This window comes from Scyliorhinus canicula, chromosome 8 (assembly GCF_902713615.1).
Source record: "Scyliorhinus canicula chromosome 8, sScyCan1.1, whole genome shotgun sequence".
In the NCBI taxonomy this organism is placed as follows: Eukaryota; Metazoa; Chordata; class Chondrichthyes; order Carcharhiniformes; family Scyliorhinidae; genus Scyliorhinus; species Scyliorhinus canicula.
In genome coordinates this window covers 15160141-15186552 of record NC_052153.1, presented here as the reverse complement: position 1 = coordinate 15186552, position 26412 = coordinate 15160141, and the positions used below count along the sequence as shown (strand labels likewise).

The window sequence follows — 26412 nt, the reverse complement described above, 5'->3', positions numbered from 1 at the left end:
AGTCCTGTTGGGAAAACCAACATGCCGGTCCCGGCTTCTATGCCCCGATCTTCCGAGCCCCTACTGGGTTGGCCTCCATGCACCACCGGGGAAGCTTGTGTTCCACCAGCCCTACGGGGAGATCAAATACAGTTTCTCCTTGGGCACCATGCAGACTACAAGCCAGGTCAGGAGATATTGTGACGAAGTGAAAGAGGTGGGTTTTAAAAAGTATCTTAATGAAGGAGAGAGAGAAGCAGAGTGTTGGAGAGGTTTAGGGAGGCAGTTGCAGAGTTTACAATTTCGCCAGCAAACGTGACCAGCAAGGCCGGGTCAGCTAAAATCGGGGATGTGCAAGAGACCACACATTGGAAGAGCACTGAGATCTTAGTGGGTTGGTGGACAGCGTGACAGAGAAAGGGGGAGAGTTATTGAGGGATTTGAAAACAAGGATGAGAATTTTAGGCACAGCGCAAAGTCACATCTCAATTTACTTTCAGTACGTCACCGAAGGCATCCTCAAGCCAAGTTGCTGAAGACTTAGACTAAATTACTCTTACTGGAATCATCACCATCATTCAATTTCTCCTAATGAAACCGCTCAATTGCCCAACTATCTTAAATTCAGAGACCCAGTGTGGCAAAAGAACATAAGTTGATGCGACATTTAGTGTCCAATTAATAGTTCATTGCCTGATTTAGCCGACTTGTGTTTTACAAGGCGATGAAGAATTTGTTATTGAACACCAGGCAGAAACAAAGCAAGTTGATAAGAATGCTGATGACAAACAGCAGCAGGGACAGCAGCTGTTTCGGAAGTGCAGATTAATTTATTACAGATTTGGAAAGGTAACTTTTTAATATAAATTACAAGTCGCCCGACAAGATTGGACATCAGGGAGTTTTGCGACAAAAATAAACCAGCAGCGTCTGCTGCTATGACAGCAGGACACACAATGTGAATAGCCATTAAAAAGAACTGTTGCCTGGCCATCTGGATATATGGATAGAATAGTTTGGGGCAGGCCCATTCATAGTCACAGCGTGCAGGCATACAAAGCACAGGAGCATGTCGCTGGGCACCATGTGAGCTCATCAGGGGGAAGGCAAGCTTCAGAAGCTGGTTACACGGAGAGTGCCACCACTTTGGATTGTGCATGTTTCAGGTAGGATTGGCAACGCTCCTGGATGGTCCTAGAGTCCGCAGGAATTAATGATGAACATTGCTGTGAGTGACCACGGTGCAAATTCAGCTGAGGCCTTAAAAGAAAATCCTTGTTACCATTTACTTTAAACATTTTTGTCTTTGCATATGATATGCCTGAGATAGAAGTCAGATTTTGAAACACACTGGAATGCATACTACCAGAGTTGGAAAGTCCAATTTCAACAAAAGGGAGGGTTCCCCACAAAGTTAGCAGGTGCAGGCTGCAGAAACTTTGTTCATAGAATCCCAACACTGCAGAAGGAGGCTATTCAGCCCATCAATTCTGCACAGACCCTTTGGATTATGAGGAGCGGTTGAGTAGACTGGGACTGTACTCGTTGGAATTTAGAAGGATGAGGGGGGATCTTATAGAAACATTTAAAACTATGAAGGGAATAGATAGGATAGATGCGGGCAGGTTGTTTCCACTGGCGGGTGAAAGCAGAACTAGGGGACATAGCCTCGAAATAAGGGGAAGTAGATTTAGGACTGAGTTTAGGAGGAACTTCTTCACCCAAAGGATTGTGAATCTATGGAATTCCTTGCCCAGTGAAGCAGTTGAGGCTCCTTCATTAAATGTTTTTAAGGTAAAGATAAATAGTTTTTTGAAGAATAAAGGGATTAAGGGTTATGGTGTTCGGGCCGGAAAGTGGAGCTGAGTCCACAAAAGATCAGCCATGATCTCATTGAATGGCGGAGCAGGCTCGAGGGACCAGATGGCCTACTCCTGCTCCTAGTTCTTATGTTCTTATGAAAGAGCACCCTACCTAGGCCTACTCCCTTGCCCTATCCCCACCACCCCGTATCAAAGAACAAAGAGAACAAGGAAAAGTACAGCACAAGACAGGCCCTTCAGCCCTCCAAGCCTGTGCCGACCATGCTGCCTGTCTAAACTAAAATCTTCTGCACTTCCAGGGTGCGTTTCCCTCTATTCCCATCCTATTCATGTATTTGTCAAGATGCCCCTTAAATGTCACTATCGTCCCTCCTTCCACCACCTCCTCCGGCAGCGAGTTCCAGGCACCCACGACCCTCTGTGTAAAAAAACTTGCTTCGTCCATCTACTCTAAACCTTGCCCCTCGCACCTTAAACATATGCCCCCTAGTAATTGACCCCTCTACCCTGGGGAAAAGCATCTGACTATCCACTCTGTCTATGCCCCTCATAATTTTGTAGACCTCTGTCAGGTCGCCCCTCAACCTTCTTTGCTCCAGTGAGAACAAATCAAATTTATTCAACCTCTCCTCATAGCTAATGCCCTCCATACCAGGCAACATCCTGGTAAATCTCTTCTGCACCCTCTCTAAAGCCTCCACATCCTTCTGGTAGTGTGGCGACCAGAATTGAACACTATACTCCAAGTGTGGCCTAACTAAGGTTCTATACAGCTGCAAACCTATGTGTCACTAAGGGGCAATTTAGAATGGCTGATCCACCTAATCTGCACGTCTTTGGACTGTGGGAGAAACCGGAGCACCCGGAAGAAACCCACGTAGACACGGGGAGAAAGCACAAACTCCACACTGACAGTCACCCGAAGCCGGATTCGAAGCTGGATCCTTGGCGTTGCAGGCTGTAGTGCTAACCGCTGTGTCACCGTGCCCCCCCTGTTACAGCCTGATTATTTGTGATTTAATTTCCTGGATGGTAGACAATACACTTGTTGCAGGAGGAGCCTTAGCGATATATCCTTTTAACACTGAGATTGACTAACTGAGCACAGACTAAGGATTAATTCTGGGGCCTTCCTCATGTGCACGATTCAGCACCATACAACTTCCCAGCATCTGTTAAATACACCTATGTGGGAGCATGACTTATTTTCCTCAATGTTTCCTGTCGTTCTTGTTTAATTCTTAATGATTTTGAATGCCCGGCACCAGTGTTGGGAAATCCCAGTCCAATCTTGGTTGGAATAGACGTAGACTGAAGTGAAATAAAAAACGAAAATGCTGGATCAACTCAGCAGGTCTGGCAGCATCTGTGGAGAGAGAAGCAGAGGGCAGGATTCTCCGTTTGGGAGACAATGGGCTGGATTCTCCGTTTCAGCGGCTAAGTGCCGGTGCCAGCGGAGCATGTCTGGTCTTTTACGACCAAAAAATCGGCATGCAGCCCTCACCGATTCCGGCACTGGTGAGGGGCGAGCACTGGCGCCGACTGAAACCCCCGCCTCCTGTGCCGGAAACGGCTGCAGATTGGCTGATGACCTGCACCAGTCACGCCGTACAACATGGCGCCGGCCGTGCGCGAACCCAACCCACCAAACGTGACCTCACGGCCCACCCCCTGGCCACCCCCCACCAGTCCCACCAGCCCTTGCAGAAGCCTCCCAGCTACTGGCACGGACCCGGCCCAGTGTGGCGGCCCTGGACACAGTCCGCAGCCTTCACGCCGGGGTTCCGTGCGGTTGGGACCACACATGGCCTGCACCACTAGGAACTCAGCCCATCGTGGGCAGAGCATTGTGGGTAGGCTGGCCGATGATGTGCCAATGTCTTTAACAGGCCCATGGAACGCATCACAATGACGCCAGTTTGGAGTGGGCAGAATTTGGTGAACCGGCATCATACCAGCGCCGACCCCAATTTCGGCGCAAAAATCCATTCTCCACCCAATCGCCGAACACGTTGTTGCCGTTGCCCGATGGAGAATCCAGCCCAATGGGCGAGTTTCTCCATTGGCAGGATCCTCCTCTTCGCTGCCAGCGCACTCACGCCCGTGGATTTCCCGATGGCGTGGGAGTGGCCTCAATGGGAAACCCCATTGGCCGGAGAATCTCGCTGCGGGGGGTGGGGGGGCGCACTGTGCCAATAATGGACTTTGGCGGGAGAGAGAATCCCATCCTAATTGTTGGCGCCAGTATTGAATTGCGTGTGATTCGTATTCCTGTCGGGGTTGCTATTCGGTAAGCGAGTCAGGACATGCAAATGGGCCAGCAGTCTGCCAGCGCAAATTCAGAGCAATTCCCGGTCCAGCGGCTGTTCTAACCATTGGGGCCGGAGTTAGTGCTAACAAGCTCTTTTTAAGGGCTCCACTTATCACACACACACTGGATCCACCAGGATAGCTCACAGAAGACCTGCCCCCCCCCCCCCCCAAGGGTCGGGAATCTGAGGTGGGCCCATTGCTCCATGCGAGTGAGGAGAGGAGGGACGCCCTCTTCCCAGGGTGGGCGCAGAATCAAGCCTGCCATCCTGAACCCCACCTGGGAGGTGGTGGCACAGGCAGTCAATGCATCCAGCCTCACCAGGAGGAGACAGATGGTGATCCGGAGGGGTGGGAGTCGCAAGTGAGGCCTCTGCCCTGAGAGGGGCAGAGAACTAGGGAGGCCGCCAAAAGCCAGGGTGAGCATGGTTGGAGTGAGCCAGCCAATTATCGCCCTATCAGTCTACTCTCCATCATCAGCAAAGTGATAGAAGGAGTCATTAACAGTGCTATCAAGTGACACTTGCTCAGCAATAATCTGCTCACAGACGCTCAGTTTGTTTTTCACCAGGGTCACTCAGCTCCTGACCTCATTACAGCCTTGGTTCAAACATGAATAAAAGAGCTGAATGCCAGAGGTGAGGTGAGATTGACTGCCCTTGACATCAAGGCAGCATTTGACCAAATATGGCATCATACTGGAGTCACTGGGAATCAGGGGAAATCTTTCCGCTGGTTGGAGTCATACCTGGCATAACGGAAAATGGTTATGGTGTTTGGAGGTCAATCATCTCAGCTCCAGGGCATCACTACAGGAGTTCCTCAGGGTGGTGTCCTAGGCCCAACCATCTTCAGCTGCTTCATCAATGACCTCCCTTCCATCAGGTCAGAAGTGGGGACGTTTGCAGATGACTGCACAATGTTCAGCCCCATTCGCGACTCCTCAGATAATGAAGCTGTGCATATCCAAATGCAGCACTGTCTGGACAATATCCAGACTTGGGCTGACAAGTGGCAAGTTACATTCGTGCCAGACAAGTGCTTGGCAATGACCATTTATTATAAGAGAAGATCCAACTAACCATCACCCCTTGATATTCAGTGGCATTACAATCGCTGCTTCCTCCACAATCAACATCCTGGGAGTTACCATTGACCAGAAACTGACTAGCCATATTCTGGTGGGATCCCAGAAGCCAGAGGCCTTCTGAGCATTCAAGGGGCACAGGCAGCACTCAGCAGTGTGAGCAGCCAGGAGCCTGTATGTAGCACCAAAGAGGTGAGTTTAGAAGGGAGACTGCAGCAATGGTGGCCTGAGCCAGGCCACCCCGATCCCGAGGGGATACCCCAGGCTGGATTCTCCCAGCCTCCGTGCCAAGATTGCGTTCGGCGCGGGAGTCTCTCACGCGCGAACTATGTGGCTTGGGTAGGGAGCCATTAACAGAGGCCCCCCCCGCGATTCTCCGCGCAAAACGGACCGAGTTCCCAATGGCGTGGTTCTAACCTTCTAACCACCTATCGGCCGTTGGGAACGTCGGCTGACGGCTGCACCCCGAGTGCACAGACTTGGCAACAAGTCGCTACCCGCTACTGTCCCCAGCCCGGGAAACCATCCCCCATCAAGCCTGACAGTTTTCAGCGGTTTTTCAATATTTTTTTAGCCTCCCGCTCCCCCACTTCCACTGCCATGGCGCCTCATCCCTGTTTGTAAATACTTGAAGTAATTCCATCCCACGTGACCTCTTCCTGAGAGGATCGGGTGTGTTGTGGAAGAGCGGAGCATACCGTGTCCAACCCGCTAATCAGATATAAAACCTCTCTTTCGCCGCCAGGAGTATCCGGAGCACGGCTGCGAAATTGGCGCGGGGTTCAAATCTCGATTTTCGCACGCTGCCTGATTCTTCACCCGATCGCAATTTGCGTTACCGGCTTCGCGAGACAGAGAACGCAGCCCAGTGTTAACGTTTTGTCCATATGACTCTTCTACAGATCAATGGATTCGAAACATGAACTCTGTTTCTCTCTCCATAGAAGCTGCCAAACCTGCCGGGTTTATCCGGCAGTTTCAGTTCCTATTTCTGATTTCCTGCATCAGCATTATTTTGCTTTGATTTTAGAATAAAGTGATTTTTAAAATGTATCCCAAGAATATGCCTGAGCCCGTACTCAGCGAACTGTCCTTTCCTTTGCCACTTTCTAATTGTCGCACCCAACATTTCAAGGTGTTTCGGTGAGCCAGATATTAGTGACAGAAATATGAATAGCTTCGTGTCTATTAGCCACTGAACTGTAACAACTGAAATAACTTAATTTACATCCTGTTGGGCCCTTACCACCAACTGAGTGAGCAGAGTTTTATTTTCCTATCAGTCTGGTCTATTTCCTTTGAAAGCCTAAATTACTATTAAAAGTAGTTTGTTAGTAGTAAAAATCACAGTTGGTGTTGAAGTAGGGTTGCATTCATGATTGTACTTTTGCTCAATACAATCCGCATCATCATGGAGAAATATTTTCATTTGAGGACCAAATCCTCAGGGCTTTCCTAATTTTTTCTTCTCCAGTCTCCGTTTGTTGACAGAGGCCCCGATCTTCTGGGCCGGGATTCTCCGATCCCGCGCTGGGTCGGAGAATCGCCGGGAGGGGCACGAGAATCGCGCCCAACGCCGGGCCGACGATTCTCCGGCGACTGGAGAATTGGCACCAATCGCGCCCGCGCGGTCGCTGCCGCACCGGCCGGGGGCCATTGAAAGCGGCCCCCACGGCGATTCTCCACGCTCAATGGGCCGAGTGCCCGCCGAGTCCCGCCGGCGTGGGTTACGCATGATCCTACTCGGCGGGACCTCGGAGTTCTGGCTGCAGGGGCCGTCCTGGTGGGGGAGGCGGGGGGTTCCGACTCTGGGGGGGGGGCCTCCACGGTGGGCAGGCCCGCGATCGGAGCCTACTGATCGGCGGGTGGGCTAATTCCGGGTGGGGGTGGGGTGCTATGTCACTCCGCGCCGGGCCCCTATAGGGCTCCGCCATGTTGCCCAGGAGCTGGCGTGGAGATGGCAACCCACGCGTATACGCGGACCTGCGCCAGCTGAAGAAGGGGTGAATGCCTGGGCCTGGAGGCCCTTTGATGCCGGTGTCACTCACGCCGGTTTTGAGGCCGGCATCAAAACTTGGCCGGGACTTTGGAGAATCCCGGCCCGGTAGCATTGGAAACCAGACCCTGTGGAATTGCAACTTCGAATTGGCAATCCCCTGCTTCCCCGGGACAGAATTGGAGATTTCAAATAGTTTTGCGATACTTGGACAGTTAGCAAGGAAATGTTGGACAGGTTAAAAACTCAGTCTAAGTCCAGGGTAACTACAGAACTGACCCTCCCAATCGTTCACACTGACACTCCCCAACTACCTTCCACCTAATCCCCCGACTACCCCCCAACCTCCCAACTATCCAGCCTATCCAGCTGAATCACCCTGATCTGACCCCAACAACAACCCCACTGACCCCCTGATCGAACTAGACTACCAGTACCGATCCCTGACCACCTGATCACGCCCTGATTGCATTTCCTCAGAAGAGCTAAGTCAGGGTTGCAGGTGACTTAATGCTGGACCTAAGAACATGGGAACAGAGGAACAAAGAGCGCCATTCAGATCCTTAACAGCCTTTCAATTTTATTTTATTTGTTCATGGGATATGGGCACAGCTGACTAGGCCAGCATTTCTTGTCCATCCCTCATTGTTCTTTATAAGGTGGTGGTTAACTGCTTTCTTGAACTGCCTGCAGATCCTGTGATGCAGGCACACCCACCGTGCTGTTAGGACGGGAGTTCCAGAACTTTGACCCAGTAACAGTGAAGGAACCATAATAAAGTTCCAGGTTAGGATGGTGTGTGACTTGGAGGGGAGCTTCCAGGTGGTGGTGTCCCCATGTATCTGCTGCTCTTGTGGTCTAGATAGTAGGGGTTAAGTGTTTGGAACAGACTGTCAAAGTGACCTTGGCGAGTTGTTGCAGTGCATCTTTTAGATGGTACACACGGCTGCCACTGTGCATTAGCGGTGAAAGGAGTGAATGTTTAAGGTGGTGGATGGGGTGTAAATCAAGTCAGCTACTTTGTGCTGGTGCTAAGTTAATTGAGTCTTGTTGGAGCTACACTCACCCAGGGAAGCAGAGAGTACTCTATTGCACTCCTGCTTTGTGCTTTGCAGATGGTGAACAAGTTGTGGGGAGTCAGGAATTGAGGTACTCACCACAGAATCCCTAGCCTGCTCTTGCAGCCATGGTATTTATTTATTTATTAGCTTGTGATTATCCTGTCTCGTAATGCAATTGACCCGCTTTGGATCAATAACCCTCGTTTATCAAAATTCTATCTCGATTGTGAAGGGACAGGATCCATATTTTTATTATCCTGAATACCCAAGACCTTCCATTAAGATCATTCTCCAATATTTTCCACTCTCCAAATAATAATAATCTTTACTGGTGTCACAAGTGTTACATTAACACTGCAATGATGTTCATAGATCATAGAATTTACAGTGCAGAAGGAGGCCATTCGGCCCATCGAGTCTGCACCGGCTCTTGGAAAGAGCACCCTACCCAAGGTCAACACCTCCACCCTATCCCATAACCCAGTAACCCTACCCAACACTAAGGGCAATTTTGGACACTAAGGGCAATTTATCATGGCCAATCCACCTAACCTGCACATCTTTGGACTGTGGGAGGAAACCGGAGCACCCGGAGGAAACCCACGCACACACGGGGAGGATGTGCAGACTCCGCACAGACAGTGACCCAAGCTGGAATCGAACCTGGGACCCTGGAGCTGTGAAGCAATTGTGCTATCCACAATGCTACCGTGCTGCCCCTGTTACTGTGAACATCTCCGAGTCCCCACATTCCAATGCCTGTTCGGGTACACTGAGGGAGAATTCAGAATGTCCAATTAACCTAACAGCACGTCTTTCGGGACATGTGGGAGGAAACCGGAGCATAGAACATAGAGCGCAGAAGGAGGCCATTCGACCCATCGAGTCTGCACTGACCCACTTAAGCCCTCACTTCCACCCTATCCTCATAATCTAATAACCCCCTCCTAACCTTTTTTGGTCACGAAGGGCAATTTATCATGGCCAACCCATCTAACCTTGCACATCTTTGGACTGTGAGAGGAAACCGGAGCACACGGAGGAAACCCACGCAGACACGGGGCGAACGAGCAGACTCCGCACAGACAATGGCCCAAGTCAGGAATTGAACCTGGGACCCTGGCGCTGTGAAGAAACAGTGCTAACCACTGTGCTGCCTAGTACAGCAATAATCTCCAAATCATCTGGTGAGAAATGTTTGAGAGCAGGTGAAAACTGAGGCTCAGTTTGTTCTCTCTCTCCTGGAAGGTGCCTCGTCTCCGATGGTCACCTTGGAGGTATAGGCCACATCGTGGAGGCTGAGCTCAGCTAAGGCAGAACTTGCGCGTCACCATTTCAATATGTGGCACCCTCGAGCCACTGCAATGTCCCTTAATAAAGAGCAGAATTAAGTTCTGTGTCTGCAGGAATTCAATGTTTTACTCCGTTTAATGAGTTCTGCTGCAGCTGTTCCTGTGGCTCAGAAATGTTGCAATGTATTTAACAGAGCTTCCTAAAGCATGGCATTTAAGTGAAGTAGCATGCTTGGAATTCAAATGGATTCCTCAGCACCTCGCGTGCTCTCTGGGAAGTGGAGTGACTGGCAGATTTACAAAGCAGTCTTCATTTTAAAACAACATACCCTTTGGTATGATTCCATGAGTCAATCTATCATCACATTATTCTGTATAATTTGATGTGGGCAAATCATATTCCCCATTCTCACAAGTCGGGCATCGCTGACTAAATGGGTGAGTTCTACCTGTTCTTCGGGCAACAGTGTACAATCAAGCCTCTCTATAGTGATGCTTGAGGACAATACAGAAAGAACAATGGAAGAGACACTTTGCATACATGCTACCGAGGTCGACAACTACAAGCGGTATTGCGCTGGGGACTTTGAGGTCAAAAAGTGTCTGGAATTCTTCAAGTGCTGACAGACCGACACTTTCTGTTTTTATTTCTGATTTTTAGTATCAGCAATATTTCCGTTTTATCTCCCTGCCAGAGGTACTGCTGTTTTGCTGAATAATTAATGCACACTACTAAATGTTTCATTCCACGTGTACTTGAACATTAGGAGATCCTTATGTATAGCGATCCGCCAATACCACATTGGATTGATTGGGGTTTGCTTTTACAGCTTTATCTTCAAGCAGAAGATTCTAATTCCCCCGCAAGTAGGAAGCTAGCTTTCATCTGTGGCAGAATATTCGATTTCCTAAGGTACAAAGAATTGAATGGAATGCATATGGAACGGGCAAGCGTGCACTTATATGGTGGAATCTTATCAGCCCTGGGCAGGTGGGGTTGGAGACAAGACCGGGGAGCACAATTAGAAAGGAACCCACATGGGGTCGGCACCCTGATGCCTTCCTGCCTCCGAGCGACCTGGCAAGAGGCGGGATACTGGCAGCAGGGGGCTGCCCACCTGTCAGCGGCGGACAGGAAATTACGCTAATTGACACGTAATTTGTGAACAGCGTAACCTGTCAATCTGCAGTGTCAACTGTTGCGTTCTCTATTTTGCTTTGCCTGGATGGCTCGGATGTGTAGGTTGACTAAAGAACACAAAGCTTTGTTCACACACTAAATTATAATTTTAGTACACTACAAACTAAGACTCAATCACATTCTTAAAGTAGAAGGTTCCTCTATTAAATTATGCTATCTCTAGCATAGCAGATTTTCTCACGTACAACTGCTCTCCCTCATGCCTCACTATCTTATCCAGCTCTCTCCTAACTCGTGACTCCCAGAATCCCCAAAGTCACATGATATATATATGACTGTTCTGTGGTTCCCTCTAGTGGTAAGAAGCATTTTCATTAACTTGTTAACTCTTTCCATCCCAGTCCATGTAAATGTCATTACAACCCCAGCTGCAGGTGAGAGGAGGCAGCCCATACACACACCGCAAGGTCAGAGCCTCCTTGATGCTTAGGCTGTAGAGAAGCTCAGTGACCGCAAATGGCAAGCTTGCTGCCTGCACATATTGAAACTTTGCCATTGAAATAATGGAGACCCTGTCTCCCACTGGACATATTCACTCACCTGTCAGATGAACAAAAAAAAGATTTACAAGGGGGGTACGACAAATGAGAGCTTTAAGGATCAAGAAAGATTGAAAAGTTTGTGGCTCTTTTCTTTTGAAAAAAAAAATAGTCGAAAGGGCGACCTAGCAGAGGTCTTAATAAGTATGAAAGGGTTTGATAAAGAACATGGGCGGGATTCTCCCCTACCCGGCGGGGCGGAAGGTCCTGGCGTAGCGGAGTGGCGCCAACCACTCCGGTGTCGGGCCTCCCCAAAGGTGCGGAATTCTCCGCACCTTTGGGGGCCAAGCCCTCACATTGAGGGGCTAGACCCGCACCGGAGCGGTTGTCACCACGCCGACTGGCGCCAAAACCGGCACAACGGCCTTTGATGCCCACCGCCCAGTGCCGGGGCTGGCCGAAAGGCCTTCGCCGGTTCGCACATGCCCCGGTGTGTCAGCTGCCGCTGCACGCTGGGGGATTCTGCTCTGCCTCCGCCATGGTGGAGGCCGTGGCGGCGGCGGAAGAAAAAGGGTGCCCCCACGGCACTGGCCTGCCCGCCGATCGGTGGGCCCCGATCGCAGGCCTGGTCACCATGGGCGCACCCCCTGGGGTCCGATCACCCCACGCCTCCCCAGGACCCCGGGGGCCCGCTCGCGCCGCCGATCCTGCTGTCACCAGAGGTGGTTCAAACCACGGCGGTGGGAGAGGCCACCTAGCGGCGGGACTTCAGCCCATCGCGGGCCGGAGAATCGCCGCAGGGGGCTCGCCGCTCGGCGCGGCGCTGTTCCCGCCCCCGCCAATTCCCGGATGGCGGAGAATTTCTGCCACGGCGGGGGCGGGATTTTTGGCGGCCCCGGGCAATTCTCCGACCCTGCGGGGGGGTCTGAGAATTTCGCCCCATACAACTAAACTGACATCATTAAGTTTTTTTGAGTTTTGGGGTATTAGTATAATAAAAAAAACAGTTGGGGTCACGAATAGAATATATGAAAGTAAGGAATTCAGGAGATGCCTGAATGTTAGAATAAGGTACTTACTACCACAAGAAATAGTTGAGGTGGGTCGCATTTTAATGGAAGCAATAAAAAAAAACCATTAAAGAGGAAGGAATGAGAGGAGCCATGATAAATTGTCCCTTGGTGTCCAAAGGTGATCAGGTTAGATGGGGGTTGCGGGGATAGGGCAGGGGATTGGCCATAGGTAGGGTGCTCTTTTGGTGCGTCACTGCAGACTCGATGGGCCTCCTTCTACACTGCAGGAATGCTATAGTTCTATGGATATGTTGACAGGGTTAGATGAAATCTGATGAGTGGAAGGTTTTTCAGAGAATAAACACAAACACAAACCACGCTATCCGAATGGTCTGTTTCTGTTCTGTAAATTCTGTGAAATTCAGTCAGGTAAAGTGTCCAGGTCACCAGAGGTGCAGAACAGTTGGCAACAGGCTCACCTCAACTCACATCAGACAGGTAACCCAATGCGAAAAGAATCCACCCCTTTTGTCGAAGGACAATGGTTTAAAAAAATATATTTAACTTTAGCTTTGTAGAAACAATGCTTAATTTTTATTGCCTGCATGTTATGCCATTTACATGAGCATCTACATTGGGTGGTGTCATTAATCAGTGCTCATTAGAAGTGCAGAGCTTGGCCTGTCTTTGTGTACCTTAACTGCTTTATGGGGCACTATTATTGGAGAAATAGGCCAAGATTTAATACTAGGTTAGCTGCTCCGAGGTCACAAGTCCAGGTCGCACGACGGCTTGTGGCGAAATTGAACTCAATTCAATAAACTTGGTGGCAAGCAACAGAGAAATATACGACTGCTGGATTCAATCAAATGACTCATTGATGTGCTTCGGGGGGGATAGAACCTGCCATTGGATCTGACACTCAAGCCACGGTGCTCTTCAGTTGATTCCAAATGCCCTACGGGGAAATGAGAACGGTCAATAAATACTGCCTTGTCAGTTTTAACCAAGCACAATTAATTGAGCCAACATTGATTTATTGCTGAGAAAACTTGTCATACAACTGCAAGGCTTCCAAGTGCTCGTGGCTGTCCTGCCTTTCACTTCATCAGGACCGGAAAGTTTAGATCGATACCGGTGCAAGCAAATAAAAATGGAAAGATTTCTTTTTTTTTTCTTGGACTTGAAGTCGAGAGAAATATTTTAAAAATTAATTAATAAGAAAGCATCTTAAATTTCTTTTCAGTCCATGGAACTCCCCCTGCATGTCTCTGATGCGCAAGCCTCAGCTTTAGTTTTTTTTTCCGGCTGTTGGAACATCCGCGATGTTCCCGAGCTGCACGTGTGTAGAAAACATTAATCGGCCTTTCAAGCCGAGAACTGTTGCATGCGTTTTCTGCTCCATTTCGTTTGCTTCTGTGTGAATTAATCTTGTGTCATAAATTTAACTGTTCACTTAGCCTGAAGGACAGCGTTAACATTGTGGCACGGCTTTCATGCACAAGAAGTAAAACACGTGATGAAACATTCATGGGCAATTCGGGTGTGGGCATGACTAAATCAAAGGGATAAGAGTAATTATGCAGCAACCTAACCCAATTATTCCTCACGTATGCTTTTAATCATGGATGATGCAAGACTATTTATGAAGCAACCATTTGTTGTGAGTGCTGGTAATGAGCCTAAAACACAACACAGCCCAGTATGTTTTTTGCGCCATTCACAAACAGATGATAGTTTTCAGTTGTTTCATTTCTTCACACTTTTATCAAAATAAATGATTCTGTACACAAATGTCCTCATATTTACTTGTGTGACAGAGTCAGACTTCCAACGACAATACCAGTTTGTGGCCCGAACTGGATGTTTGTGTCTTCTGCATGCATCCTTCAGGATTTTCTCTGATGGTGGATTTAGCTAATGCGTGATGAGAGAAAGTTTGTCTTGAATTGTTTTATTCAATGCTGCTCAATGGGTTCCATTTCTCTTGGCGGATACTTGTACAAAGGGCTATGGGATTAAGCCGGGTAAATGGAGTTGAAACACAGGTCAGTCACAGTCTAATTGGGCTGAGTGGCCCATTCCAGTTCCCATATTCCAAGTCCAAGTAGGGATGAGTGTCCGAAATCAAACAAAAGATGGCCAGCATGACCACCAGAAGTTGTTTTCCTCTCTGACTGCGCAGTTCGCGATTCATATTAGCTTTTCTCAGCAAATTGGAATCCCCGCTCACCCGCTGTGATCTCTGCCTGGGGGGAAAAAAGAGTGGACGAGGCAGAGAGAGAACCTTTCAAAACAGCACAGTGCACAACTAAACAGGCAGAAAAAGACCATGGGAGGGATTCTTCAGTCCTTCCTGCTGGCGGGATTCCCAGTCCTGTCAATGGTGACCCCCCCCCCCCCCCCCCCCCTCACTCCCCCCACCAACCCACCACTACCACGTGGCGGATTCCCTGCCGGGCGAGACATAGAAAACAGGGTTTACTTCAGCTAGACCGGAAGATTCTGCTGGTGGCCAATGACGAGTCCCCTCTGCTGCCCAGTCCAAAACTGTAAAGAGAGCTACTTCCATCTTAGACCATGACACACCATGTTGAAGGGTTTATTGTGTTCAACTAAAGTAAGATGGCTGACCAAAGTGGGGCAGCATTGTGATTTGCTTTGTCTTGGATCATTATAAAAAGCGAAGTTTTACCAATGGTTCAAAATGGAATTGATAACAATTATTTGCTTTGTACACATATTATTGTGGATGAAGTCTAAGTGAATTGAATTAAGCCTACTTGCCTCTTGTGTTGAGTCAAAGGGCGGGATTCTCCGGCCGCATCGCCCGGCAACCAGAAATTCCTCCCCGAGGTCAATGACCTTTCCATGGTCCTTGTCCTGCCCGTGGCGAACTTTCGGCGGGCGGGGTGGAAGAATCCAGCCCAAAGAGATTGAAAAAGAATTAAGATAGAAAAAGAGACAGATATCCAGTCCGAATCACAGGAAGCATTCATGGTTACACAGCTGAGGCCCCGCTTGTGTACAAGTCATTATTGTCAAATAGGGCAGCACGGTGGCACAGTGGTTGGTTAGCATTGCAGCCTATGGCGCTGAGGACCCAGGTTCGAATCCCGGCCCTGGGTCACTGTCCGTGTGGAGTTTGCACCTTCTCCCCATGCCTGCGTGGGTTTCACCCCCACAACCCAAAGATGTGCAGGTGAGGTGGATTGGCCACGCTAAATTGCCCCTTAATTGGAAAAAAATAATTGGGTACGCTAAATTTATAAAAGAAAAAATTTATTGTCAAACTCAGACAGCCTATAGCAGAGGTTGATGTCACTGAACTGACAAGGTATTGGCAGTAGCCCCATATTTATGTTGTTCGCAAACTGTATCAAAATTATTCCTATGCTGCTAACAGATGTGTGTTGAGTAATGTTTAAATAACTGAAGTTTTCTTTTTTTTTTCATTTTTGTTTCCCCTCTGTCGTAGGCCCTTGACACAATGGTGGACTGCATCGGCAAAGTCATGCTTCACGCGGCCATATCGTGTTGGCAGCCATTTCTGGGCCTGGCTCTGATCGTTATTCTCACTGGGTCTACAATGGGATGCCCAGCTCGATGTGAGTGCACTGCACAGAGCAAATCCGTTACCTGCCATCGCAAACGCTTGACGCTGATCCCTGAGGGCATTCCTATTGAGACCAAAATATTGGACCTGAGCAAGAATAAGCTGAAGAACATCAATCCAGATGAGTTTGCGTCATATACCTTACTGGAAGTAATAGACCTTAGTGAAAATATAATAACAATTGTGGAACCCGGATCTTTTAGTAATCTTTTTAACTTGCGCTCCCTACGCCTGAGAAGTAACCGGCTAAAACTCATCCCACTTGGCGTTTTTTCTGGGTTGTCTAACTTGACAATGTTGGACATCAGCGAGAATAAAATAGTCATTTTGCTCGACTACACCTTCCAGGATTTACGCAACTTAAAATCTCTTGAAGTGGGGGACAATGATTTGGTTTACATTTCACATCGAGCCTTCAGCGGACTGCTGGCACTTCAGCAGTTAACCCTTGAGAAGTGCAACCTTACAGCGGTGCCAACCGAAGCACTGTCTCACCTTCACAATCTCATCAGCCTCCGGCTGTGCCACCTTCACATCAATGCCATCCATGCCTATTCCTTCAAAAAGCTGTATCGATTGAAACACCTGGAGATTGATCACTGGCCTCTGCTGGATGTATTACCCGCCAACAGTCTGCATGGTCTCAATCTCACCTCCCTGTCCATCACCAACACAAACCTGTCTGCAATACCCTATGCGGCATTCAAGCACCTAATTTACCTTGCGTACCTGAACCTGTCCTACAACCCCATCAGCATTGTCGAATCGGGCATGCTGCAGGATTTGATACGACTTCAAGAACTGCACCTGGTTCGGGCGCAGTTGCTCACCATTGAGCCCCGTTCCTTTAAAGGGCTGCACACCTTGCGGGTCCTAAACGTATCCCATAACCTGTTGGACACTCTGGAGGAGAGCGCATTCCAAACGGTGAAAAACCTCCAACTGCTCTGTATAGACCATAACCCACTGGCGTGCGACTGCCGACTGCTGTGGATGCTGCAAAGGAGGAAGGCTCTGAGGTTTACACAAGAGCAGCCAATCTGTGCCTCTCCAGAGAGCATCAAGGGAAAACGTTTTCAAGATTTCAACGACCTTTACCTGCCCAGCTACTTCACCTGCCAGAAACCCCAGATCCCAGACAAAAGTCCGCAGCACCTGGTGATTGATGAAGGCCAGGTGGCTCAATTCAGTTGTCATGCCGATGGGGACCCTCTCCCAATTATCTCCTGGCAGTCTCCGCGCAGGAGGCTGATCACCCTCAAGTCAAATGGGAGGGTGACAGTATTGGGAGATGGAACACTGGAACTCAAGTTCACCCAGGTTCAGGATAGCGGAGTCTATATCTGTATCGCGAGTAACGCGGCCGGGAATGACACCTTCTCAGTGACGTTGCTCGTGAAGGGACTTTCTGAGAATCTGCTTGGGAACAAGAGCTCTCTGTACATGACCGATCTAAATGACACACACTCCAATGGGACGCATGTGTCCATGACAGTTGCACTGGATCTAAAGACTATACTGGTGTCCACGGCCATGGGTTGCTTCACATTCCTCGGCGTGGTGTTGTTCTGCTTCCTGCTCCTCTTTGTGTGGAGCCGGGGGAAGGGCAAGCACAAGAACAACATCGACATTGAATACATTCCTCGCAAGACGAATGGAGCCGCAGCTGACACTGAGCAAGGAGGCACGCGGAGGTTCAACATGAAGATGATATAAAACCCAACAGCAACAGGCTGTACTTTATGAACATAAAAGAAACCTTTCGGCCGCCTGCCCGTTGTGGGGCTAAATCATCCCTTGGATAACGCTCCCTGGAATGTCACACAGCCAGGGAGTTGGTAACCATTGTTGGTAAAAAGAAAATGGTTTATCATGGAAAGTGGAGATTTGGTGTTGCTTACGTGGTGCTCGTGCCTTGAATTTAAATGAAGGGAATGCCGGGAAACACTGGGCTTCTTTCACTGATCTGGTTTAAATGACAGCCCATGTTGTAGATCTCTGATGACTGAATCTCACTGGTGAACTGTTTGGTCAAGTGAAAGGAAAGATCATTCAATTTTTTTTGTTTCAAACTTTACCAGTCCTGGACAATCGGAAGGTGGAGGTCTTCACACAAGCACCAGTGGATTTCCACATGGAAACATGATCGTCGATGAACCCTCATATCAGTGCCGATTGTGTTGCAAAATGCTGAGGGTAGTGATGGGCGGTGGGCGATGGGGTGGGGGGTGGGGGGGAGTGCGGGGCTGGGGTGGGGACAGGGGTGGGTGGAGAGGTCATAAACGTTGAATGCAGGGAGGGAGGGAGTAGGGCTGTTCTTTTTAATGGAAGTCATTTTTTTTTAAGCAATATGAATGGAGTGGTTCTTGGTGTACAAGACATGCCAGTATTGGATTTGAGCAGAAGAAGCAGGCACAAAACGTATGCTTTGTCACCTTCAAGTTCATAAGGCTATCATACGAAGACAATACTTCAATGGGAAAAGTTAACTTCACCATCAAATCCAAATGCAAAATAAAATTCAAAAATTAGTGAAATTTTAAAAAAATTGGAATTTTATATATATATATATATATGGAAATTATGAGTTATTGTCTGCACCAAATTTGAGGACAAATCATGTGGCATGAATTCTCTGATTCTATGGTGGAAGTGTCCAAATGAAAAAGTCACCACATAGTTCTAAAATAGACGATATCTTGGTAATCCCATAGCTCTACTATCTGCAAGCTCAAGCCCTATCTCCAGAGGGGTAGATTTCTTCCCTGATCCCTTATGATTCGGTGGCACGAGACTTGGCTCTGATTTTTCGCCTTGACCAACGATGGTCTGCCATAACTCGCTATTCACGGTGCTCCTGAAGAATGGTCAACTGGGAAAGTTATGGAAAGCTTGTCCGCACCCATTATCTCAGTGCTTCAGTGTTAAGGAGGGAATGAAGGGACTCTGGGCAGAAAACAGCCAGTGAAATTTGGAAAACGTGTGCCGCGGGCTGTTCTAACATTAACAGTCGGGATCCATAGGTTTTCCGCATTTCCAACTAGACCTGAAGCCAAAGTCAACAAGCCTTCAGGCTACATTCGATATTCTCTTCTCTCTGTACTTATATATATCTATTCTTTTAGCTGTCCCATCAGCTAAGTTATGATTGTGACTGGAAAATGCTCTTTTGACTTCACCTTCCAGGATGCAATTTTAATTAATTAAACTTAATTAATTAATTTTAACTCATCCAAAATCTATCTCCTCGTAATACGGAAAAAGGGAAGTGCATGAAAAAGATCCACATTTAACTGACTGGAAACACGTTGGGGCGACATGTGTTCTTCTCTCGCTGGAAGCAAAGACAAGCCTAAAAGAGGAAACTATAAGCAATCAATTTTCAGTGACCTTTGCTAAAAGCAAGGAGTTGAGAAACGATTGCCGAATTTTAAACAAAAAGTACAAAAATGCTAAATTTAACTTGCGATGAATTAGATAACCAAATGCAAATTTTTGAATATAAATCAATAAGTTAGTTATTCAGTGCCAGTACTTAGGAAAGATAAGAATGGGTGTCGACCATTTGCCATTCAATTAGATCAAGGCTGATTTGTACATCAACCCTATTTCTCCAACTTTGTTCCATATTCGCTTACCGAATGAATAGATCTGCCCATCTAATTCTTGAAAACTTGAATTGGCTCCATAGCCTTTGAAGGGAAGGAGTTCCACATTTCCTCTGATTTTTGTGAGAATAATTATTTCCACATTTCACTCCTGAATGGCCAAGCCGTAAAATTAATATCGGGCTGGTTTCTCCGATCCCCCAGCTACGTGTTTTGCGGTGGCACGGCGTTCGCTGGCGGTGGGATTCTATCCGCGGCTTGTCAGTGGGAATTTCCATTGTAACCACCCCACGCCGCCGTGAAACCTTTTCCTGGGCAAGCGCTGCCAGCTGGAAAAATGAATCCCGATGGCCAGCGAATTCCGGCAATCATGTTCTCTTGTCCCAGGTTCCCCAACCCAAGAAACTTACACTACTGAATCAATTGTTGTCATTTTTAACATCCCAGTTAGAACCGATGAGCTCAGGAAATGCAGCCCATGTTTAGATTTCCTAAGGCCAGGATTTTCCGTTCCCTCGCCGCATCCTTTCCGGCAGCAGACCGCCGTGCCATTGGTTGCCGGCAGGGTTTTCCAGACACGCCAAAGTCGACCGTGCTTTTTATGGCTCGCCCGTCCTGCTACCGGGGAACCCACTAGGGGGGCTGGAGTGGGGAGGGGTACCCTTCGGCGGGTCCAGAAGATCCAGCCAGCAGGAAATGCCCGAACATCCAGCTCAAAAACATCATTCACGTGCTCTTCAATTTAGATCTGGACAAGTTCAGAGCAAATGATTGGAGAATTGCCTCCGCGGGTTACTAAGATGAATGTCAATCAGCAATTGTCCGTGTATGCTTGCATTTTCAATTTGCAGCTGAATATAAATCATCACTTATGCACCCAGATGTTAGGGCTGCAGAGGACAGATGGAGAACTTCTGATCAGGAGGCATGATCAAGATGTTCATTAGCTGTCTCTGTAAAACTATAACCTGCAAACATCATCTAAAAGATGCAGCGAGGAAACTAACATGTCTATAAGCGGGTCCACAACATTTAAAAAATGTTATGGCCTTGAAGCATCATTTTACAGTTTTAGGAGATTGAGGAGCCTCATAATATGTGAATGGGTGTCTAAATATATCCACCTAGCGTGAACACTGAGATGAACTGTGAAGAACCCTTAAGCTACATTTTCTGCTGCTACACTTTAGTGACATCTCCCTGCCATTTTTCTTTCAGCCATTGACTTCTGTCTATCTTTGGATTCTGTGTTTCTTCCCTTTCTGCACACTACTGCCTCAAATGTTCATCCTCCAATCCTTCCATGACAGACTTGACTGCACTAATGTAACTGAGGCCTGCCAAAATGAATTAGCAAAATTCTATTTTTTATTCCACCCTTTGCACTGAACAAACTTGCAACTCCTCAAGTCCAGCTGCATTCAAGGAAATAAATATGTGATTTTCATTCAAACCCCCAGTTCAGGTCTGCTTGAGTGTTGCGCTGTTAGGGGGCATCTCTTTATGCCAGAGGCTCAAATGGAAACCAAAGGGCCCTTTGGCGGTCTCTGAAAAGCAGCACGATCTTCCAATGCCTTGACCAGCACTCTTCCCTCAATCCAAAGATTAACAACCAATTGATGTTCATTGCTGGTAGGAACTGGAGTGGGCCATTCAACCTGCCGAGCCTGCTCCACCATTCTATATGATCATGGCAGATCAACACGTTGTTGCATTTTACATCCACCATCCCAGTAGGAACATAGGAACTTATAGGAAATATATGTAGGATAGGATAGGGGTACATTTGATACAGTAGGATGCATTTGTGTGAAAAATGATTGTCACGTTTGCATTTCATATACTGGTATCCAATTAAATCATTATATGGGACACAATTTGAGCAATGCTAGATAAATCCAAGTCTCTTTTTGTTTTCAATTTAATTTCTTGAAGTCAGGGGCGGGATTCTCCAACCCCCCGCCAGGTGGGAGAATCGCCGGGGGTTGGCGTGAATCCCGTCCCCGATGTCGTCCCAATTCTCCCGCCCCGCAAAAACCGGCACGGCGTGAGTCGCGCCGCCTGCCTCGGAGAATGGCGGGGTCCGGCGCAACTCCGCCCGAATTCCCCGGCCCGCGAACGGCCAAAGTCCCACCTGGCTGTAGCCGGTCCCGCCAGCGTAAATCAGAGTAGGTCCCTTACCGGCAGGACCTGGTGGTCCTAGGGTGTCGCGGGGGGATCTTGCCCCGGGAGATGCCCCCACAGTAGCCTGGCCCATGGTTGGGGCCCACCGATCTGCGGGCGGGCGGGCCTGTGCCGTGGGGGCACTTTATTCCTTCCGCATCGGCCATTGTGGTCCTCCGCGATGACCGATGCGGAAGTGAATCCCTGTGTGCATGTGCGCCAGGCCCCTATCCCGCCGGCCGGCGGGAAGCCAACCACTCCAGGGCGGGCCTAGCCCCTGAAGGTGCAGAGGATTCCGTACCTTTGGGGAAGCCCGACGCCAGAGTGGTTCATACCACTCCGGCCTGCCGCGACCCCCTGCCCTGCCGGGTATGGGAGAAGCCTGCCCCAGATATTTCATGGGTCTTCATAACTTCGTAAAATATCACTCGGAAATATATTCAAATTGGCAAATGTTTTACCTTGTTTAAGTTGAAAGGACACATGGCAGAATATGCTCATGGGGAATTGGGAGCAGGCAGCCAATACTGGTTTTGCCAGCGATGCTGACAACCTGTGAAATAATGCAATCAAATAGACCATCTCTACTCCACAAAGTTGTCCAACATTTAGTTTTCATCTGTGAGGTGAAATCATGTTCCATACAGCTGTAAAATTAAATTCACATTGCAAGCATCAATATTGTGTCACGCTAGAAGTCCGTTACTCCAGTGGGACATTCGATAATTCAGTCAGTTGCTAAATTGATTTGATTCAATTTGCAGTATTCAAGGTTGAATTGAAACTTTGCAAAGTTTACGGCAACTCCTTTACACTTCCCCTGCCACCCGCCCCCGCCAAATGGTCAATGTATTTGATTACATCAAATACTTGGAGTTCAAGTAAGATTCAGATCAGGGCACTGACACCAACTGAAACCATTCTTCAGCCGATTGACATATTTTTCAAAGGAACATGTGATGGAAGGATTAATTCTGTGGCTATCACAATGGGGGAAAAAACATCTACAGGACACTTTTCAGAAACCCAGAACATCTCAAAGCATTTTATAGCCAATTAAATACATTTTTAAAAAGTGCAATGTCATTCTGTAGAAAACATGGCAGGCAATCTTCGCACAGCAAAATCCCACTAATGTCAACATGATAATTGGCGGAGGTAGATTGAGGGATATATATTGTCCGTAACCGGGGGGGAATACTCCCTTGCTCTTCTTCTACATACTACCAATGGGATGTCATGGGCGGGAATCTCTGTTGTGAGTCTGCCTCGCTACTGTTGCCAACCAGGATGGAGAATTTGGCGCTCGGACAACTCTCCATTCACTCAGGAACAGAGAATCTATGTCTATGAGAGGGTAGACAAAGCCTCAGTTTAATATCTCAGTGCACTGAAGCGTTAGCCTGGATTATGTGCCCAAAGTCTCTGGAGTAGACCTTGAACCCACAACCCCGTCTGACTCAGAGGAGAGGGGGGACTACCGCCTGAGCCACAATTGGCACCTATGGAATTGTGAACCATCCCATTTTATAATCAGTTTGATTATTAATGCACAGCATTTAAAGTAAACCACCCCCACAATACGAAGACAATGGAATGCTATTAAGTCTAAAGACGTGTTCAAACAGTATGCCTCACCTTGTGCTTCAGCATTCCTAATGGTAATGAACAAAACAACAGATTCATATTGAGGTGAGTTAAGAGACCAAAGCAGTCCATTCGTTTGGCACCCCATCTACCAAATTAAACATTCACTCTCTCCATCACTGAAAAAATATTGCAATAGTGTGCATTATATACAAGCAACACAGCAAGGTTCCATCAACAGCATCTTCCAAACGTGTGACCTCTACCACCCAGAAGGACAAGGGAAGAAGCTGCATGGGAACACCATCACCTCAAGTTCCCCTCCAAGCCACACACCATCCTGTCTTGGATAAATATCATTGTCCCTTCACTGTCACTGAGTCACAATCCTGGAAGTCCATTCCTAACAGCACGCTGGTGCACAGACACCACATGGACTGCAGCAGTTCAAGGAGGTGTCTCACCATCACCTGTTCAAGAGCAATTAGGAATGGGAAATGAATGCTGGTCTAGTCAGAGATGCCCCAGCCTGCAATATATATATATTTGTAAATCCTCCTTGAATTTATGTTTGTCCCAGGAATGAAATAGAACCAAGCAAAGGCTTGTGCTTCAACAGTACAACAGCAACGTTTGCTTCCACAATTCCCTTCGCCCCACTATCAGCTACTATTCAGCTGTGTCGGCTCTAAGCTGTAGACTTCCCTCCACGAATCTCTCTGCCACTCTGTCTCCCTTGAAGGTGTTCTTTAAGACCTAGCATTTGACCAATCGTTGGTAGCATAGTGGTTAGCACAATTGCTTCACAGCTCCAGGGTCCCAGGTTTGATTCCCTGCTTGGGTCACTGTCTGTGCTGAGTCTGCATGTTCTCCCCGTGTGTGCGTGGGTTTCCTCCGGGTGCTCCGGTTTCCTCCCACAGTCCAAAGATGTGCAGGTTAGGTGGACTGGTCACGCTAAATTGCCCTTAGTGTCCAAAATTGCCCTTAGTGTTGGGTGGGGTTACTGGGTTATGGGGCTAGGGTGGAGGTGTGGGTTTGGATAGAGTGCTCTTTCCAAGAGTCGGTGCAGACTCGATGGGCCGAATGACCTCCTTCTGCACTGTAAATTCTATCTATCTATGAAACCTCTCCCATGTAGCCCAGAGTGATATATTGTTTGATAACACTCCCAACAATTGTCCATGTTAAGGGGACTTTGGAAAACCCGAGACGTTCATTCGATGGACAACTTGAATTAATGCTGTTCCTGGTTTCTGTGAGTGGGGAAACTTGCTACTGCCCCATTGTTTTTTTAAATTTGCCTATCTGCACAATGCAAGTACCGTTCTTGGTCAAGAATTTTTGAAACCTCCGAGCCAGAGTGCAGACAGAAACAAAACACCAGAAACAGATTTGCGTTTACTCATGCACCAATAAGGTCCATGAATAAGCTCCCTCTTCCTTTATGTGGTATTTTTCACATGCAAGAAAATCTAATTAACCGTGTTTGAAATTTATGCCAACTAATGAATTTGAAATATGCAAATTCTTGGTGCTTCATATTAAAAATTAATCTGAGTAGAATTTCAACGCAGCAAACTTGGAGAAAAAAAATTTGAAAAACGGTTCTAAAATATTTTTGAATTCCTTTGTGGGTTAATTAAAGTCTGAAATTGACAAGGTGATCCAGGCGTGGAACATAATTCAGGTTTTCAAAATTCTGAGAGAAATAAATTGTTCTTCCATTCAACTTGGAGACAAGCTAGTGGCATCAGTTCCTACTACTCCATTTAAGTACAGGCAGCCTGGTGCTAAGACACATGTTGGGAGCCCATGGTTTTGAGAGGTTTATCTGAGGTCAACACAACAAGAGAAGACAGAGCTTTAACGCTAACAGGTTTAAAATGAGGTACGGGATGGGATGAACCATCACTCTCAAGCACCTGCTTCACCCCCATCCCTGCAGAAGGAGCAGTCGAGAATGAGAAGGGTCATTAAATGGGTGGGTTGCCACTACAGGACAGAAGGCTGAGGATAAGTAGTAAAGAAATGAGCTCGATAAATGTGCTGAATGTTTTTGCAACAGGGACTGTGCACTATCAGGAGGTGACATAGCTAACGGGGCAACGTCCTCAATCGGGCAAATAGTACAAGATGTGGTGAAAGAGAGGGTGCGATAGCCTTTTCTCATTCAGTGTTTTTGTTTTGTTAGTTAGGCATTGTATGTTTGCACTGAGTATTGCAAAAAAAAAAAGTGTTCCAGTAATTAGAGTGTAATTACATCGCTTCCACAAAAATTACATTGTCACACATGACGCCGGAATCGAGTTCGGCAATTGGCCGGAGAATCCACTTTTACGCTGGAATCGGGAGCGGCGGCGTTTTTCCCGTACCAGCCTCCTCGAACAGGCGGCAGAATGTGGCGACTAGGGGCTTTTCACAGTAACTTCATTGAAGCCTACTTGTGACAATAAGCGATTATTATTATTATTTGCAATGCTCCCCCGTCTCAGAAATGGCGCACATCGTTGGGACGGCCTCAGGATGTCACCTGAGGCCCTCCACCGATGTTCCGCCCCCTGATGGGCTAAGTCCCCGACGGCGTGGGACACATGTCCTCATAGCTTTCGGGGAACTCACGTGGCAGCTGTGGACTGTGTCCAGTGCCGCCAGGGTTAGGGGGAGCCTGGCAGGGGGGGGGTTCGGCGGGTGCTTCGGGAGACTGGTGGGGGGGTGGTCCGGCGGTGGCGAGGGTGGTTACAGGGGGGCAGTTTTTGGCAGGCCGGGTCCATGTGTGGCCTGCGCTATGTTGCACGGCTGCCGCCGTGCGCATGCGCAGCTATGGACCCGGCCATTCTCCGGCCGTATCCGCAGATGAAGCTAGGGGCTTTAGGCTGTGCAGTCTCAGCGGTGACTTTCTGGTCTACCGACCAGACGGATCCTGCAGACATAGCCGCAGAATCAGAGAATCCAGCCCAACATTAATTTTGATAAAAGGTGCACATCCATCATGCGAAGTTGGGCAGTGCAGAGAGTACACAGCACAACTCTTCCCCAATGTATACAATAACAGCTGGCAAGGCGGCGTTGCAAAGTCACTCCACACACTTGATTTAACAACAACAGAAGCAATAACAACAATTACTTGCATCTTCGAATAGTAACATGTTCAAAGTTTTACAGGAGAGATTATTGAACTAAACTTTGACACTGAGCCA

The 26412-nt window shown here is 48.0% G+C and overlaps 1 protein-coding gene across 3 annotated transcripts in view; it reads left to right on the top strand.

Moving 5' to 3' along the window:
• lingo2 (leucine rich repeat and Ig domain containing 2) overlaps window positions 1–18057 on the top strand; it is a 726266-nt gene extending 708209 nt beyond the window's left edge. For all 3 annotated transcript variants that reach the window (XM_038804221.1, XM_038804219.1, XM_038804220.1), the window contains one exon: window positions 15720–18057. In XM_038804221.1, coding sequence (XP_038660149.1) covers window positions 15720–17573 — 1854 coding nt within the window. In that variant the 3' untranslated portion in view covers window positions 17574–18057. The remainder of the gene's footprint in view (window positions 1–15719) is intronic.
• The last annotated feature ends 8355 nt before the right edge of the window (window positions 18058–26412 follow it).